General features: G+C 45.1%; 1 protein-coding gene across 1 annotated transcript; it reads right to left on the reverse strand.

Annotated features, from left to right (window-relative positions):
• Nucleotides 1-1206: 1206 nt before the first annotated feature.
• LOC115074469 (chitotriosidase-1-like) lies at nt 1207-16032 on the reverse strand. The gene is made up of 11 exons (XM_029573938.1): nt 15915-16032; nt 15206-15235; nt 13033-13234; nt 12040-12096; nt 11456-11621; nt 11009-11133; nt 9705-9828; nt 9435-9617; nt 9007-9123; nt 2485-2617; nt 1207-1865 (listed from the first exon to the last, which is right to left on the reverse strand). Exons 1-11 carry the CDS (start codon nt 15937-15939, stop codon nt 1765-1767), a joined length of 1263 nt encoding a protein of 420 aa, XP_029429798.1. The 5' UTR covers nt 15940-16032; the 3' UTR covers nt 1207-1764.
• Between the last annotated feature and the right edge of the window lie 2428 nt (nt 16033-18460).

Raw genomic sequence — 18460 nt, forward strand, 5'->3', positions numbered from 1 at the left:
TCCAGTACTGAGACCCTCACACACAGCTCTGCCAATGCACCTCACTCCTGCCCTGCAGCACCCCCTGCTATTCCAGTACTGAGACCCTCACACACAGCTCTGCCCATGCACCTCACTCCTGCCCTGCAGCATCCTCTGCTATTCCAGTACTGAGACCCTCACACACAGCTCTGCCAATGCTCCTCACTCCTGCCCTGCAGCAGCCCCTGCTATTCCAGTACTGAGACCCTCACACACAGCTCTGCCAATGCACCTCACTCCTGCCCCTCAACACCCCCTGCTATTCCAGTACTGAGACCCTCACACACAGCTCTGCCAGGGCACCTCACTCCTGCCCTGCAGCACCCCCTGCTATTCCAGTACTGAGACCCTCACACACAGCTCTGCCCATGCACCTCACTCCTGCCCTGCAGCACCCCCTGCTATTCCAGTACTGAGACCCTCACACACAGCTCTGCCCATGCACCTCACTCCTGCCCTGCAGCACCTCCTGCTATTCCAGTACTGAGACCCTCACACACAGCTCTGCCAATGCACCTCACTCCTGCCCTGCAGCTCCCCCTGCTATTCCAGTACTGAGACCCTCACACACAGCTCTGCCAATGCTCCTCACTCCTGCCCTGCAGCAGCCCCTGCTATTCCAGTACTGAGACCCTCACACACAGCTCTGCACATGCACCTCACTCCTGCCCTGCAGCTCCCCCTGCTATTCCAGTACTGAGACCCTCACACACAGCTCTGCCAATGCTCCTCACTCCTGCCCTGCAGCAGCCCCTGCTATTCCAGTACTGAGACCCTCACACACAGCTCTGCCAATGCACCTCACTCCTACCCTGCAGCACCCCCTGCTATTCCAGTACTGAGACCCTCACACACAGCTCTGCCAATGCTCCTTACTCCTGCCCTGCAGCATCCCCTGCTATTCCAGTACTGAGACCCTCACACACAGCTCTGCCCATGCACCTCACTCCTGCCCTGCAGCATCCTCTGCTATTCCAGTACTGAGTCCCTCACACACAGCTCTGCCTATGCACCTCACTCCTGCCCTGCCGCACCTCCTGCTATTCCATCATTGTTTTCTATATTTGATGAACTCTCAAAATTGTAGAAAGCTACAGCAAATTTGGTCCATGTGAAAACTTCCTATGTCACTTTTGCGAAGGCAACTGGAGGATATCACATAAGCAATTTAAAAATTCCGAACACTAAGATAAACTGACTTGCTGCTTTATTTTTTAAGAAAAAGTAGATTGAAGGCAAAGCTTTCTTATCGTGCAGTGCTTGGTACAAACTCATCAGAATACAAGAACCATTAATCACTGGCCTAGTGACCAACTTTCCAGGAACTCTCACTGTGCCTTTGTTTCCAATGGAATCAATAAATAATCTGTGTGCATGGGGATAGGAGGGGGAGGACAGGTTTCCCTGGACATGTGAATTCTGGATAAAAGCCATCTTCACAACCTCTACCATCATGGAAGAGAGAAATATCATGAATTAATTGATGTGTTAAAGATACTCCCTATCTGTACTCTTGGTAGTAGCACAGAAGATGAAGAGTTGAGTGTATAAGGAGTGAAAGCATACAGCTTGTACTGAGAGTCTGCTGGCACCTGCCCTGGTGAGCTGACAGCCAGTTACATCATTTGCGCACATCACTGAATTCTAGCTCTTTTGAACATGAAAAGCTAAATGTTATCGCACTGGAACATATGGAGAATTTGGAGGGATCTTCTGGATCAGCAGAAATGCCATCAGCTTTGTTTAGGCAAAATCTTTTGTTGAAGGATTGGGAGTATTTTTGGTGTAGCTGGTTATGATGGGAACAGATGTGGTGGCATCATTTGTATCAGGTGTTATTGCACCTAAAAGAAAAATATTCAGAATAGTCATGAAGCAAAGCAGGAATGGATGAAACGTTTGCAAAATGTTTGTTTAAAGCTAGGCTACCAGAGTCCCCCTAGAAAAGCCGAGACTGACCACTGATAGTGGAACCTGCCTCTGCAACCCTCTCCTCACTTGTTCATCCTCTCCCATGAATAAGTTTTCAAATGGGCCAGCAGCACCTACGATTATCTGGCAATCTTCAGCACAGTTTTAATTGCAACAGTTTCTGGCTCAAAATGCCTCCATCTTGCCAGGCAAACTTTGGCATGATTTAGGTCTGCCGTATGTGCAGTCGTGGTTGGTCTTCTCATTTCTATCTGGCTAAGTCGTGATCCTTCCCTGAGATCACCTCCCGTGTTGCTCATTCTGAGCGGCTAAATTTAGATGGTGAATTTAGGTTGCTAAATTTAACCGTTAAGCTGGGGAATTGTCCACGCTGCAGGATCTGGCCCCCTGACTCCATAGTTAGGCCTTTGGAAATTCACCACTGTGTGCTAATCAGTCATATTAAAATGCTGGTACATTGCAACCATTCTATGGAGCATTTATGTTCAACTTTCTGTGTTTGAACTGTTATCTCTGCTACAGTTTCTTTACCAAGATCCAGCTGTGTTTTCACTGCCCGTATAAGAGGATAACTTCCTTGATTGCAAACAGAGCCTGTGAAATCATCCAGATCAATGGCCCAAACCATGGCCCCTCCGAAGCCACTCTCCTTCAGATACTGAACCTAAGAAACAGACAAGAATGGTGAGCATGCATCCAGTACGAAGTGAGCGGGTGAGAAAAGTGCAAGATACATCCTGTACAACCTGAGATTAAAGAAGCACCTGCTAGATATTCATGTGTTGGCGTGTATCCTGTACAACCTGAGATTAAAGAAGCACGTGCTAGATATTCATGTGTTGGCGTGTATGCTGTATGACGTGAGGTTAGAGAAGCACGTGCTAGATATTCATGTGATAGCGTGTATCCTGTACAACCTGAGATTAAAGAAGCACGTGCTAGATATTCATGTGTTGCCGTGTATGCTGTATGACGTGAGGTTAGAGAAGCACGTGCTAGATATTCATGTGATAGCGTGTATCCTGTATGACGTGAGGTTAGAGAAGCACGTGCTAGATATTCATGTGATAGTGTGTATCCTGTACGACGTGAGGTTAGAGAAGCACGTGCTAGATATTCATGTGATAGCGTGTATGCTGTATGACGTGAGGTTAGAGAAGCACGTGCTAGATATTCATGTGATAGCGTGTGATAGCATGTATCCTGTACAACGTGAGGTTAGAGAAGCACATGCTAAATATTAATGTGATAGCGTGTATCCTGTATGACGTGAGGTTAGAGAAGCATGTGCTAGATATTCATGTGATAGCGTGTATCCTGTACGACGTGAGGTTAGAGAAGCTCGTGCTAGATATTCATGTGATAGCGTGTGATAGCATGTATCCTGTACGAATTGAGGTTAGAGAAGCACGTGCTAGATATTCATGTGATAGCGTGTATCCTGTATAACGTGAGGTTAGAGAAGCACGTGCTAGATATTCATGTGATAGCGTGTGATAGCATGTATCCTGTACGACGTGAGGTTAGAGAAGCACATGCTAAATATTAATGTGATAGCGTGTATCCTGTATGACGTGAGGTTAGAGAAGCACGTGCTAGATATTCATGTGATAGCGTGTATCCTGTACGACGTGAGGTTAGAGAAGCTCGTGCTAGATATTCATGTGATAGCGTGTGATAGCATGTATCCTGTACGAATTGAGGTTAGAGAAGCACGTGCTAGATATTCATGTGATAGCGTGTATCCTGTATAACGTGAGGTTAGAGAAGCACGTGCTAGATATTCATGTGATAGCGTGTATCCTGTACGACGTGAGGTTAGAGAAGCTCGTGCTAGATATTCATGTGATAGCGTGTGATAGCGTGTATCCTGTACGAACCGGAAGGATAGCTTCCAGGCTTATCAACCTGCGCAGAGTCCCCTCTACCGCGTTGCGCTTGCTTCAAGAAGAACAATGTGACTCCAGGAAGGCGTCAGTGAGCGGTTGAGAAAATTCTACGGCGTAACCATCCCTTATTACTCCCAGAACCCACCAGTCTGAGATAATCTTACATAGAAACATAGAAACATAGAAATGACGGCAGAAGAAGACCAAATGGCCCATCTAGTCTGCCAGCAAGCTTCACACATATTTTCTCTCATACTTATCTGTTTCTCTTAGCTCTTGGTTCTATTTCCCTTCCATCCCCACCTTTAATGTAGAGAGCAGTGATGGAGCTGCATCCAAGTGAAATATCTAGCTTGATTAGTTTGGGGTAGTAGCCGCCGCAATAAGCAAGCTGCACCCATGCTTATTTGTTTTACCCAGACTATGTTATTAGCCCTTATTGGTTGTTTTTCTTCTCCCCTGCCATTGAAGCAGGGAGCTATGCTGGATATGCGTGACGTATAAGTCTTCTCCCATGCCGTTGAAGCAGAGAGCCATGCTGGATGTGCATCGAAAGTGAAGTATCAGGCCCATTTGGTTTGGGGTAGTAACCGCCGTAACAAGCCAGCTACTCCCCGCTTTGTGAGTGCGAACCCTCTTTTTCTTCTCCCCTGCCGTTGAATCAGAGAACTATGCTGTATATGCATTGAAAGTGAAGTATCAGGCTTATTTGATTTGGGGTAGTAACCGCCGTAACAAGCCAGCTACTCCCCTCTTTGTGAGTGTGAATCCTTTTTTCCACATTTCCTCTTGCTGTTGAAGCTTAGAGCGATGTTGGAGTCACGCCTGTGTATGTTTATTTAATAAGGGTATTGACTCCAGGCAGTAGCCATCATTCTGGCGAGTCACCCACTCTTCATTGGCAGCATCTTGACCCACTCCTCGTAAAAACGGGACAACCTGCCCCCTACTGCGACCAACGAGGAGTGGGTGCCCCTGGCTTCATTGGGATGGCTTACTTCCTCCGGTCTCTTGACTGGATCCCCCTCTGGAGGACTGGCCAGCCCCCCAAAAGGAACATTGTCAATTTGACGAATGCTTAGGCCCTGAGGCCCTTAGAACCAGACTGAAATCTCCCGAAAGTGAGGACGAGCAGGAAAATTCTTCTTCATGCCTTTCTTATCTTCCGGTAGCCGATTGCCCTTGGTTTCCATCAGGGACTTCATAAGCTGGTCCAGATCTTTCATATAGAGATTACAGTTGTGTAATCTTCCCTTGAAGGGAAGATTACACAACTGAGTCTTGGACCACATGTCCATAGACCAATTGCGCAGCCATAAAACCCACCGCATCGCCACCACTGAGACCATAACCCTAGAGGTAGTGCGGACCAGATCATATAACGCATCCGCCATATAAGCCTTCCCTGCCTCCAGATGAGCAGCCTGCATAGGGTACAGCACTCCTGGAGATGCCTGCTCTTGCGGCTTCTGGATCCTGCATAAACAAGCGATCTGCATCATACTAGCACACGCTGCTGCCCAGAGACTCAAAGCGGAAACCTCAAACATGCGTTTCAACTGAACTTCCAGCTTGTGATCCTGGATATCCTTAAGAAGAGCTGCTCCTGCCACCGGAATCATGGCCTTCTTGGTCACTGCTGATACCACCGCATTGACCTCAGGTGTTTTAAGGCGATCCAAATGCTCTTCCAGCAAAGAACACAACGTTGCCATCACTCTTCCAACCTTCAAGCCTGCTCCTGGGGAGCTCCGCTCCTGACTCATGAGCTTCTGAATCTTCTTCGGATGGGAAAGGCACTAGGCAGACCCCGCAGACCATCAAGGACCAGGTTAATGCCCTCATTGTCAGACTCCTCCTGAGTCAACTTCACCCCCAACTCCTCCAATACGTGGGGGATGAGAGGCCAGATCTCTTCTTTTTTTTTTTAATTCTTTATTTCTCATTTTCAAATATACAAACATATTCAATTAGTTTGCATTCAGAAAAAAACATGGTTTGGTATCTAACTTAAAATAAAATAAATCTTTTCCAAGACTTTCAAAAAGAAAACATTAATGCCAATACCATTTAACCATATCAAGCACAACTGAGAGCGAGTTGCATACATTGGGAGAATTACTCATAATATTTTACAATAAGGGCTTTCCACATAGTACCTGCTTTCTTTCTATTCTTACTAACTAGGCATTGGGGATGAAGATGGAAGTTTTCTTTGATCTAAAAAATCCTTTAACTGTTCGGGTATGAAGAAAATGTCCTCTTGTTTTTTAATCAGACACTTACAAGGAAACCGCAATGTAAATGAAAAACCCATGGAAATTACTTCTTGACGAAAAGCCAAAAGGGCTTTCCGCCTTAATTGTGTAGATATTGCCAGGTCTGGAAATATTTTAACTGGTTTTTCCAAGTAATTAACCGGATACTTGTTGAAATATTTCTTCATTATTTGATTAATATCATTGATAGAAGAGAAATTAACCAATAAGGTACCCCATTCAATAACTTGAGCACTAGAACTCTCAAGAAAATTGGTGAGGTCACCTTGAAACATTAAATCTGATCTATTAGATCTCTTCTTTTTTAAACAAGCGTACCACCCAGGGGTCATCCCCATCCGGTCCAGCTCCTTCAGCGAGGTCCGGCTCATCTTTGCTCTCATCCGAGTCTTGATTCTGCTCCGCATCTGGATCCCCCTCCGGATCTGCGGACCTGCGCAAATATGTGCTCAAGTCTAGGTCGCAGATGTACACGCTCAAATCTAGGCCGTGGCCTTACACTCAGGTTCCAGCACATGCAACCGCCACACGGTGAGAATGCGCGCACACACCTAATCACGCAAGAAAAGAACCGCTGCAGTAGCCTACCCCATGGCTAAGTAAAGCCTGCCTGCACCTTCAGCGAGTTTAGGCCTGGACCTGTTTAACATCTGGCACTGAAAATCATCAGCCTGAAGAGCTTCTCAACAGCTCAGGCCTCTTGTCTGGCCGAGAATCCATGGAGACTGGGGCCAAGGGCCGTGATCTCGCTAAACACGCTTTGCGCATAAGCAAATTAAAACCGGCAGAAGATCTCTACTCTTCCTCTCTGCACCCCTGAGGGACAGGGAACTGCCAGCAATAGTAGAGGAGGGGACTCCCCTGCCTCTCCTGCCAACGCTGCTAGGGAATCAAAAATGGCCCCCATTTCCCCGCTGACAGGGAAAGCCTCAGTGCTAGGCCCTGTCACCCATGAGACTTGCTCTACTGGTGCAGCCATGCCTGACGCAGACCCCTGAATGCTTTTGCTGCACGCACACACTGTTCCTCCCCACACCTGCGACACCACCAGCCCCTCAACAGAAAGCAGGGGAACAGTCCCTCAGCGCCACAGAGCCGACACCTGTCCTCCTCCGCAGGCAGAGAAGCTGCTGAAAAACCCCATCGCTGAGCTCCCCGAGCTGCTGAGGTAGCTCCCCCCGTAACCACACTCCTGCACAGCTTCCTCTGTCTAATTCCTTGTTCTCTCTCTCTCTCTTTTTTCTTTTTTTTTTTGCTCTGAGAACAAATAAAGTTACATAGAAACCAATCCTTTCCCTTGGTGCAGAGGTTCAGGTTCCAGGAGCGCAGGCCGCATGGCAGATCAGAAAAACGCCAGACTTACAATACCTACTCCCTAGAGTGGAACACAGAGCTGCCAGCAGAAAAAAAGAAAATCAGCCAAATTAAATAAGGGACCGACTAAAAGAAAACAGCCGCCCTGAGCAGCCTCGTGAAGGGGAGGGATATGGATGACCAGATTTACAGCCCATGGAAGAAAGGAGCGAGCGTACAAAAGGATCGCCAACCCCCCAACTCGTCCACTTCAACCAAACTGGGAAGGACCCACTAGGACCCAAAAACCCCCGGGGAGGAAAGCTCATAAATCCAGAATAGTCTCCTGACTGCAGAACTTCAGGTTTTGCACCATCCACCATCTGCTGGAGACAGAGAAATACTGAGGGACTGCAGGGTTATGTACAGTGTCAGTGAGACTCTCTGTCTCCATCTGCTGGAGAAATACTGAGGGACTGACAGAGAAATACTGAGGGACTGCAGGGTTATGTACAGTGTCAGTGAGACTCTCTGTCTCCATCTGTTGGAGACAGAGAAATACTGAGGGACTGCATGGTTACGTACAGTGTCAGTGAGACTCTCTCTGTCTCCATCTGCTGGCAGGGAGGTAAAACCCAGGAGTCTGGACTGATCTGCCTACATACAGGGAACTGCTGAAGACAGAGAAATACTGAGGAGCTACAGGTGACTCACTGGGTTATGTACAGTGTCAGTGAGACTCTCTCTGTCTCCATCTGCTGGCAGGGAGGCAAAGCCCAGGAGTCTGGAGTGATCTGGGTACATACAGGGAACTGCTGGAGACAGAGAAATACTGAGGGATTGCAGGTGACACACTGGGTTATGTAAAGTGTCAGTGAGACTCTCTCTGTCTCCATCTGCTGGCAGGGAGGCAAAACCCAGGAGTCTGGACTGATCTGGGTACATACAAGGAACTTATGTTCTTATGTTTTATATCACAGCAGAAGAATGTGTGGCAATCAATTAAACTGGACAATAGCACTATAAATGAAGCATAAATAATTTAATAAGTGCACACACCAATAGTGCACAAAATTTAAATACTAAATGTAAATACGTAATTATACGAAGCCCCAAATTAAATAAGGGACCGACTAAAAGAAAACAGCCTTTGTATAACTTTGTATTTACTTTGTATAACTACGTATTTATGTTTAGTATTTAAATTTTGTGCACTATTGGTGTGTGCACTTATTAAATTATTTATGCTTCATTTATAGTGCTATTGTCCAGTTTAATTGATTGCCACACATTCTTCTGCTGTCATTAACCTAAATGTGTGTGCCTTTAACTCCGCCCTTTATGTATGCTTATGTTTGATATGACATGAGCTTACAGAAGCCTGTGAAAGGTATTTGTGTGATACTGAACATCTACGCTCTCTTCTTTACGAATCATCAAGTGATGGCAGAGAGGCAACCAGCCCTTGAATATGATTCTCTTTCTGCCTTTCTGTGCCCTTCTCTTCTTCTTTCTGGGGCTTGTGCTCTCAGCTCATGAGAGCACAAGCCACGTTACTCCAAAGCTTTCTGAAGATGTTTTTGTGCATTTACCTTGACTTTAATGCTTTCGATGTTCTCATATCCCACCCACTGGTTCCCTTTCACAGAATAAGGCACTTTCTGTTCCTCAATCCATGTGGTGGTTGCTTCTCTCAGGAAAGTACAGATCTGTAGTAATGAAGAATATGTATGAGGGCCGGGTGCCAGGCATGCCTCTCAGCTCCCCTTCACTGTGAGAGTGATGATCCCCAGAAACACAGTCGCTCTCTCCACAAGTCACTGCCCGGTGCAGACTCCTTGGGATCAGACCCCTGGACAGTAGCTACTGAAAGTTACAAAGCTCTTCCTTATTAGTAGCTCAGCGAATGAAAGGTTAGGACATGTAAGCTCCAGCTCTAACTCATTCTGTCACTGAGCTGGCCTTGCATTCCAAATATTTAAAATGTTTTAGGACATGAAAAAAACGAGAAAGTGTTTACTTCGTAGGAAGCCCAGAATCCTGACTCTCGGGTGAAGGGCCCAGGAAATGCAGGTCCAGAAGCAGGCGCTCCAACACGAGTGTCTGAGGAGGCAAGGGTGAAGGCTCTGCCGTAAGCTGGGATTCCCATGATCAGCTTCTCAGCAGGGGCCCCGTTGGCTCTCCAGTACCTCATAGCATAGTCCTGTTTGAGCAGAGACCGGGTGTTATTTCTAACCCTGGGAATACTCCACGCTCACAGTGCACCGCGTTTAACAGGCTGGGCGCTCACCACATTGAGATACAGAGCTGCTCCAGTGTCCTTCACTCCTTTGTACAGAGGACTGACATGTCCTGTGACAGACTCCCAAGACCCATGCAAATCATAGCTCATGACACTGATGAAGTCCAAGATCCTGCGGAAGAAAGGAAGAGAGAGCGTGAGTCCACCGCTGTTACATCTTCACCTACAATAAACCCCACGGAAAGAGAAGGGGATGCATTATCTGCCCGTATTAATGGGAGTTTCTTTTTAGCAGGGAAGATATATGCATACTTCCAATAATAATTATCCATCAACCCCACCTGCACACCACTATACCTGTTAATCTAACCCTAACCTCAGCCTTACCTGCAAAGAATGACACCTAACCCCTGACCCCCACCTATAACCCCACCTGCACACCACTATACCTGTTAATCTAACCCTAACCTCAGCCTTACCTGCAAAGAACGACACCTAACCCCTAACCTCCACCTATAACCCCACCTGCACACCACTATACCTGTTAATCTAACCCTAACCTCAGCCTTACCTGCAAAGAATGACACCTAACCCCTGACCCCCACCTATAACCTCACCTGCACACCACTATACCTGTTAATCTAACCCTAACCTCAGCCTTACCTGCAAAGAACGACACCTAACCCCACCTATAACCCCACCTGCACACAACTATACCTGTTAATCTAACCCTAACCTCAGCCTTACCTGCAAAGAACGACACCTAACCCCACCTATAACCCCACCTGCACACCACTATACCTGTTAATCTAACCCTAACCTCAGCCTTACCTGCAAAGAACGACACCTAACCCCTAACCCCCACCTGCACACAATTACACCTGCTGTGGTGTCTGGTGTATAACTGCAGAGCATGCCCGAAAGAATGGCTCTTCACACTGCGGGTGAAGTGAGAGCAGACCAGGTGGGCAGTTTCTAAAAGCTTATGTCCATGGGTGAAGCACTCTTTTATCTGCAGAAACGGGTTTTAAAATGAATAGTCACAGATGGAAATAAAGTGATGGGGTGTGCATTCGTCACATCTGTTTCAGCAGCTACACACATACCTTGCCAGCTTTCTAGTACACGTGGGAGACCAGAGAGTATGCAGGTATCTTATAATTAAAAACACACACATGCTTTCTGTTTCCCACGTGTACTAGAAAGTTGGCAGAGTACGCGCATGTCCACTGAAATGGATGTGACAAATGCACATCCCCAGCTGCCCAGAGCTGAAGGAGAGGGGATGACTTCAATGCATGAACCCGAGGGACGTAGGAGCAGTTTGTCTGAGTTGTGTAAAATTGCATTACTGTGAGATTTTGGCTATCTCATAGCCTGCGTCAGTGACTTCTTTCCCTGCAGCCACTGCAGCGCTGAGGAGGAGCCTCTCCTGACCTGTCTGCTCAGCCTCCTGCTGGAAGGTTTCCATCAGCTCCTAGGGATACAAATAATTAAGTTCAACAAGAGGGAACCTATGTTTTCTCCATACGTTTCTGAGCATCAACCTACATAAATCTCCCCTTATTTCCTGCAGCTAACTGCGCACTGATTTGCTCTACAAACACCTAACTCTTGGTGAGACAAGATGACAAATAAAAGCGGACTCTGTCACTGCCTGGGTACTGGCACTGCTAATGTGCAGCTGTGAGCCTGTAAAAGAAATTGAATCTGCAGAGAGTAAAAGCAGAATGGCCTGCACTCAGCTGGAGGTCCTAGCGTGGATGATGACTCGCAATCGGTTCTCAGGCTTACAATACCTGCAGCAGGACTGTGAGAAGCACTTTATCCTGAGGAGGGCTTCCTCGGGATCCTGGGTACTCCCAGTCCACGTCTAGGCCATCAAACCCATGTTTCCGCAGGAACGGCACCACAGAACTCAGGAATATCTGGCGATTGGCAGCAGAGGAAACCATTTCCGTAAACCTAACCAGGAAAAGGCATTTTCATAAAATTCAGAAGAGAAGTAATTGGTAATTTCATATTTTTATAGCACATTGGTGCAGCTGGAAATCATCAAAGGAAAGGACCCAGAGAACTGGCACTACTGGGTCAGAATCTTAAAGATTAAGTGCAACATTTCCAGACTGATAGATGCCCAGAGCATCGTCCAATGCCAGGGATGAAGAAAAATAAATCCAAAGTGAGAAAGAAACATCCTTACTTCAGAAATGAATGTGCATCCCACACTTCAAGGTGGAATACAAAAGCAATTACATCATCATAAAAAGAAAACCACCTATCATCTAGAAATAAGTATAAAATGTTTTCACCGCCACACAAAATGAGAGAAAATGGTTAATAAATGAATGAAGCCTGAAGGGAAGGGAAGTTCACATCTTACTTCTGAGTGCCAAAGGTCCAGCCACCTATGGCTAGGAGAGTCTTCAGGGTAGGATTTCTGGGGGAGAGAAACACAGGAAAGTAGTTACAGACCCTCTACTGAGTCACCTTCCAAGCCTGAGTCGTAGGACAGCTCTGCAGCTCAGCAAAGCAAAACCTATCATCATTTGCACCAAGGTGGCTAAACAGATGGATAAAGCGAGGGTAAAAGCCAGAAAGATGCGTGGCTGCACAGGGAGAGGAAGGGTCAGCAGAAAAGGGAGGGGACACTGCCCCTGTACAGGTCCCTGGTGAGACCTCACTGGGAATACTGAGTACAATTCTGGAGACCCCACCTTCAGAAGGAGAGAAACAAGATGGAGCCGGTCCAGAGGGAGGCCACTAAAATGGTCAGTGGTCTTAATTCTAAAAGCATATGGGAAAGGACTTAAAGATCATAAGATGTACTCCCTAGAGGAAAGGAGAGATAGGGGAGAAATGATAGAGACCTTCCATGCACAGGAGCTGAGCCTCTTTCAATGGGGAGGATCTAGAACGAGGGGTCATGAGATGAGGGTGAAAGGGAGTAGACTCAGGAGTAATTTAAGGAAATATTTGTTTTCAGAGAGCAAGTATCAGAATTCAAGAAAGCCTGGGCTAAGCACAGGGGATCTCTGGGGGAGAGGTAAGGATTGTGAGGCTGAAGGCTGGAGGCTCTTTTTTTGCTCTCACATTTCAGTGTTTCTAGAACCATTGCTGTCTGAAGAAGCAAGGAGTCTTTCAGCCTTTGTTGTGCTCTCCAAGCAGAATGAAGCATCTAAATCCTCTCCATGTGCATTCTTATACATAACCCAGTAACTTCAGAGCACAGAAGCAATCAGGGCTGGAATTAGGCGCAGCTTAAATTATGAAGGGCCTCTAAATACAAAAATACTTTTTGTATTGTTTTGGTAATGCTCTGGGGCTTCAGGGATAGATGAAGACCCTCTGCACCGAGCAGGACTGCTTTGCTTACTTCCTTTTCAGCGCATTGAACCTCTGATAGAAGGTTTCCTCGTTCCACTCCATGGTAGTGATCTGGTGGTTGTTCATGTTGGCGAAAGCATAGATGAGATGAGTGCACAAGGAAGGGTCAATGTGCTCCGGCAGGAAACGCCCTGCTTCAGGTCTATATTGGGCCCAGTTGCAGAAGTAACAAATGAGTTTTATAGCAGAAACTGGAACGACAGAAAGGAAGTTACAAGGCAGATATATGGGGAGAACATGAGAGTCTCGCTCCACTCCAACACCATTTTAATTTAAGTCCTTAAATGTACTGAATTTTGGTGCTATGCGACCAGCTCTCTAATATATGCTATAGAAATGGTTTGATCTTCTTAGCAGTAATAATTTATAGAATCCTTCTTTAGTTTTTGTTTCTATATGTTTTTTAAGATTCAGTTCAGGGTCTATGATTACTCCAAGGTCCCTAATTTTGGTCTCTAGTGCAATTTGATTGTTTTCATATTTAAAACAACCTTTATCGTTACTCATTGATGTTTTCCTTTCAAGTACCATTATCTCTGTTTTTTCTCTGTTTAAACTTAGTTTCATCTGCAACAGTAATTGCTTTATTATATTCAGATACATTTCAGTGATTTTAAAAGTTTTTTACAGGGTATCTATTACTGGTATTAGTATCTGGATGTCATCTGCATATAAATAGTATGATAGTCCTAAGCCTGACAGGAGATGACACAGAGGTGTCATATAGATATTCAACATTGTTGCAGATAAAGCAGAGCCCTGTGGTGCACCTGTTTCAAGGTTAATAATATTCGAGAAGGAATTATTCATCTATACTTGATATGTTCTATCACTCAGGAAAGATCTGAACCGTTCTAGCATCTCACCACCTAGCACCTATCCCTATTTCTGTTCATCTATGAAACATAATGTTATGGTTGACCGTATCGAATGCCGCTGAAAGGTTCAACATTAATAGTTGATATCTTTGCCCTGAGTCAAAACCTCTCAGAACCGTGTCTTGAAGTAATAATAACAGTGCTTCTGTACTGTAATTCTTTCTAAATCCGTACTGCGTAGAGTACAGTAAATCATTTTGTTCTAGGTGTTCATTAAGTTGTTTCAGCACAACTTTTTCAATTAATTTTGCAATGCTGGGTAAGATTGAAATTGGCCTGTAGAATTTAGAACAGTATTGCAAGCACTGATTTTCAAGAGTATTGATTATTATAACACCCTACTGCTCGGATTACCATACTCCACTATAAGACCCCTACAGATTCTGCAGAACTCGGCTGCAAGGATACTGACCGGAACACGCAAATACGACCATATAACACCCAACCTCATTGAACTGCACTGGTTACCAATTGAACAAAGAATACAATATAAAACATGAATAATTTTTCATAAAGTAATACACGAGGAACAGGTGGAATGGTTAAATCCATCTATAACACTACACACACCGCAGTGCAATTTAAGATCATCAAATAAAGGGCTACTGGCAATTCCATCACTATCATCAGCCAGCTGTGAGAGAAAGGGCACTATCTCTCGCGGCCCCTAAGATTTGGAATACTCTACCTGTTGAAATAAGGCTAGAAGCAAGGCAGCTAAGTTTAAAAAATTGCTTAAAACCTGGCTGCTCAAACAGGCTTTCAATGAAAGTAACAGCTTAGCAAACAAGAAGGCATGATCACGCAATGCACAAATCGTGAAGCGGGAATCAAGTTTTAGTAAATTTTAGGATAGATATTTTTATTTGTAATTAGCTAAGTACATTTTAAGTTAATGATGCATGTATATTTACTTTGGTTGATTGAATGTATTTTAAGATAAGATTGTAAACCGATGTGAAGGTTTGGTCCATACACCGGTATAGAAATAAATAACTAAATATAGACATTGGTTGTAGAGGGGATCCTGCTGATCATGTGGTGTGAACCACAAACTGCGGATTATTCTACCACCGTGTCCTTGGAGTTTTCTGTTCCCCCTCTGAGAACATTTGCATTCTGGAAACGTTGGCCACAGAGATCTGTCAGTTATATACAGGTTTGTTTATAAGTGCACAGCGGTTCAGAAAGCAACTCATCCAAATCCTGCAATATCTTGACATTGTCTGTACGGCTCCTCCCAACAGCCCTTGCAAGGAGCATTAAATGAGAACAGATACTCACTGGACTGAAGGAAGAGCAGGATGGCCACGCCTAGAACAATACAAAGCAAATAAAAGCAATCATTTCTCATTCTCTCCTGATCAAGGGCAGGCAAGGGGTTGCTGTAAGGAAAACACAGCAACAGCAGGGAGTGGATGCTTTCAAAAGAATTAGAAAGTGTAAGTGGAGGCCCAGAGAACTGAAAAAGGTGATGATATTGCCCAGAGGGCTCGCTGCATCCCGCCTGGGGCTTAGATCAGGCAGCAAAGGTTTCTGCTGATAAGAGCAGTGATGTGAACCCCTGGTTACAGCTGCCGGAGGACTGAAAGAAATGTAGAAGGGACTTGGGAAAATCCTTCTCTTTCTCTATTTTTTAACACTTTCAGCTCTTTTTCTATATTCTGAAAAAAATGTATTCATTAATGTTGCCCTGTTGGCAAGGAGAACTCAAGCAAATGCCACTGCAATACAAAAAAACAACTGCCGGTGAGGCAGCCGCAAACAGTAATATCTGCTCAGGAATAAAACATAAATCAAAGTGTAAACGTTGGCTGTCCCATGAATTATCTAAGCCTCTCAGCATTCCTTCCATCCCGAGCTCTGGTCCCTGGGCAGGGCCCTGGCAGGAGGGGGATTTAACGCCTGGAAGTCAGAGCGGAAGGGGGAGTTGCAGCCCTGCAGCTGAGCAGAAGGGCTGCAATCCCAGCAATGTCACTGAAAGCTCTCCTACCTGTGCACACCTGTGTCCTCCCCATAGCGCTGCAGTCTGGCTGCGGCTCCTCTCTCTTGCCTCTTTATTGCTGCTCATCTTGCCTTCCTCTTTACGCCCATGAATGACAGGAAAGCGATATTAAGAAATCAATGAAAGAAGCCGCATGCATTTTACCAGCTGATGTTCACTGACCTTTCTCACAACATCCCCCCTGGATTCTTACTGCTTAATCATGCTGACTTGTTTTGTCATAAGACTTTGGGTAAAATGACATAAGACTTGCCATATTGGGTCAGACCAAGGCTCCATCAAGCCCAATATCCACATGACAAGTACCCAAACATTAATAGATAATTGATATAACTAAGTCGGCTGCTTTCAGGACAGAATATAAATAAACAAAACGTTACAAGTATTCTATTTAAATCCATGCATTGTCTCATGATTACAAATGTGAAACATGCATTGGAGAGAGAGGAATCCAAGAGAGCAGATCATGGGGGCAGGGGGTGGTACTGATGTGTAAGATCTTGGCTGATCATGTCTGCTGACTTCAAGCTTACAAAACAGAGTGACAAGGCATTGGCGAGAGCCAGAAATACACTGGGATGCTTGGGAAGAAATATGGCCGGCAGAAAACAAGAGGGGATAGGGCCACTGGACAACTCATAGCTGAGACCTCACCGGAAGGTGTTGATCTCGAAAATGATAGAAAACGTGTATCATAAGAATTAAATCTAAAATAGCTCCCTCTCTTGTTGGTTCCTGAACCAATTGCTCTATGAAGCAATCATTTATTACATCCAGGAACTTTATGTCTCTAGCAAGACCTGATGTTACATTTACCCAGTCAATATTGGGGTAATTGAAATCTCCCATTATTATTGCACTGCCAAATTGGTTTGCTTCCCTGATTTCTCTTAGCATTTCATCATCTGTCTGACCATTTTGTCCAGGTGGATGGTAGTATACTCCTATCACTATACTCTTACCCAACACACATGGGATTTCTACCCATATAGATTCTACTGAGCATTTAGTCTCTTGTATGATCTTTATCCTGTTGGACTCTATACCCTCCCGGACATAAAGTGCCACCCCCCCACCAAGTTGATCCTCCCTATCATTGCGATATAATTTGTACCCTGATATAGCACTGTCCCATAGGTTATCCTCCTTCAACCAATAGTTGCCATCCATTTTCAAGACCTTAAATTCAATATTTCTCTGGGAGCCAGAGTAGTTCATGTAAGCAAGGGGAAATATACTCCCAGCACTGGCCTCCCAATATAAGGTAAGCTTCCACATTTTGAAGGGAGGATATTGGCAACCTAATAAGCAGAGAGTTACAGTAGTCAACAAGAGTTAGCACAAATGCCTGGACCACTATTCGAAAATCATTCTTATCCAGAATACATTTGAGATGTTTCATCAATCTAAGTTTATAATAACTGCTCCTGAGAATTTGTTGAATATGGTTCTGTAGTCAAATATAAATCCTGAATGGTAGTACCTAAAATATAGAAACATAGAAATGAAGGCAGAAAAGAAACAAATGGTCCATCCAGTCTGCCCAGTAAGCTTATGGTAGTATCTAGTGTGCCATGTAGGTTACCCCCATGCTTATTAGTTTTCCAGATCATAAAAGTCAGGGCCCTCGCGGATTGCTGTTGAAGCAGAGAGCAATGTTTGAGTTGCATCAAAGTATCAGTCTTATTGGTTTAGGGCAGTAACCGCCGCATCAGCAAGTTGCCCTCATACTTATTTTCCCAGACCGTATAGGTCGCTGTATGAATCCAATTCCTCTTTTCCCCCTAACGTTGAAGCAGAAAGCAATGTTAGAATTGCATCAACAGTATCAAGGCTTATTGGTTGAAGAGTAGTAACCGAACACACCAGCAAGTTACTGCATGCACTCTTCTTCTTTTCCATCCTTCAGCCTTTGGGATCCACAATATTTATCCCAGGCAGTTTTGAATTCTTTCACTGTTTTGGTTTTCACCACCTCCTCTGGGAGGGCGCTCCAGACATCCACCACCCTCTCCATGAAGAAATATTTTCTGACGTTGGTTCTGAGACATCATATCTGGAATTTCATTTTGTGACCCTTAGTTCTACTGATTTCTTTCCAACAGAAAAGGTTTGACATTTGTGCATCATTAAAACCTCTCAGGTACCTGAAGGTCTGTATCCTTTCTCCCCTGCACCTCCTCTCTTCCAGGGTGAACATATTCAGATCCTTCAGTCTCTCCCCATAGGTTTTCTGATACTGACCCCACACCACTTTGGTCTCCCTTCTCTGGATGCCTCCATCCTGTCTCCATCCATTTTGAGATACGGGCTCCAGAACTGAGCACAGTACTCCAGGTGAGGCCTCACCAAGCCACATGTTGTCAGCATACATTCCGAATTTAAATGCACGTCCATCCAATATTAAACAATGCTGCTGCCAGTACAGACCCCTGAAGCGCCTCACATGATACGTCAAACCAGTCCAAATGGCTCCCAGCAAAACAAACTTGTTGGTTTCTAGTTGTAAATAAGAGCTAAACCAGTCAGACACA

Source organism: Rhinatrema bivittatum, chromosome 12 (assembly GCF_901001135.1).
Source record: "Rhinatrema bivittatum chromosome 12, aRhiBiv1.1, whole genome shotgun sequence".
NCBI lineage: Eukaryota > Metazoa > Chordata > Amphibia > Gymnophiona > Rhinatrematidae > Rhinatrema > Rhinatrema bivittatum.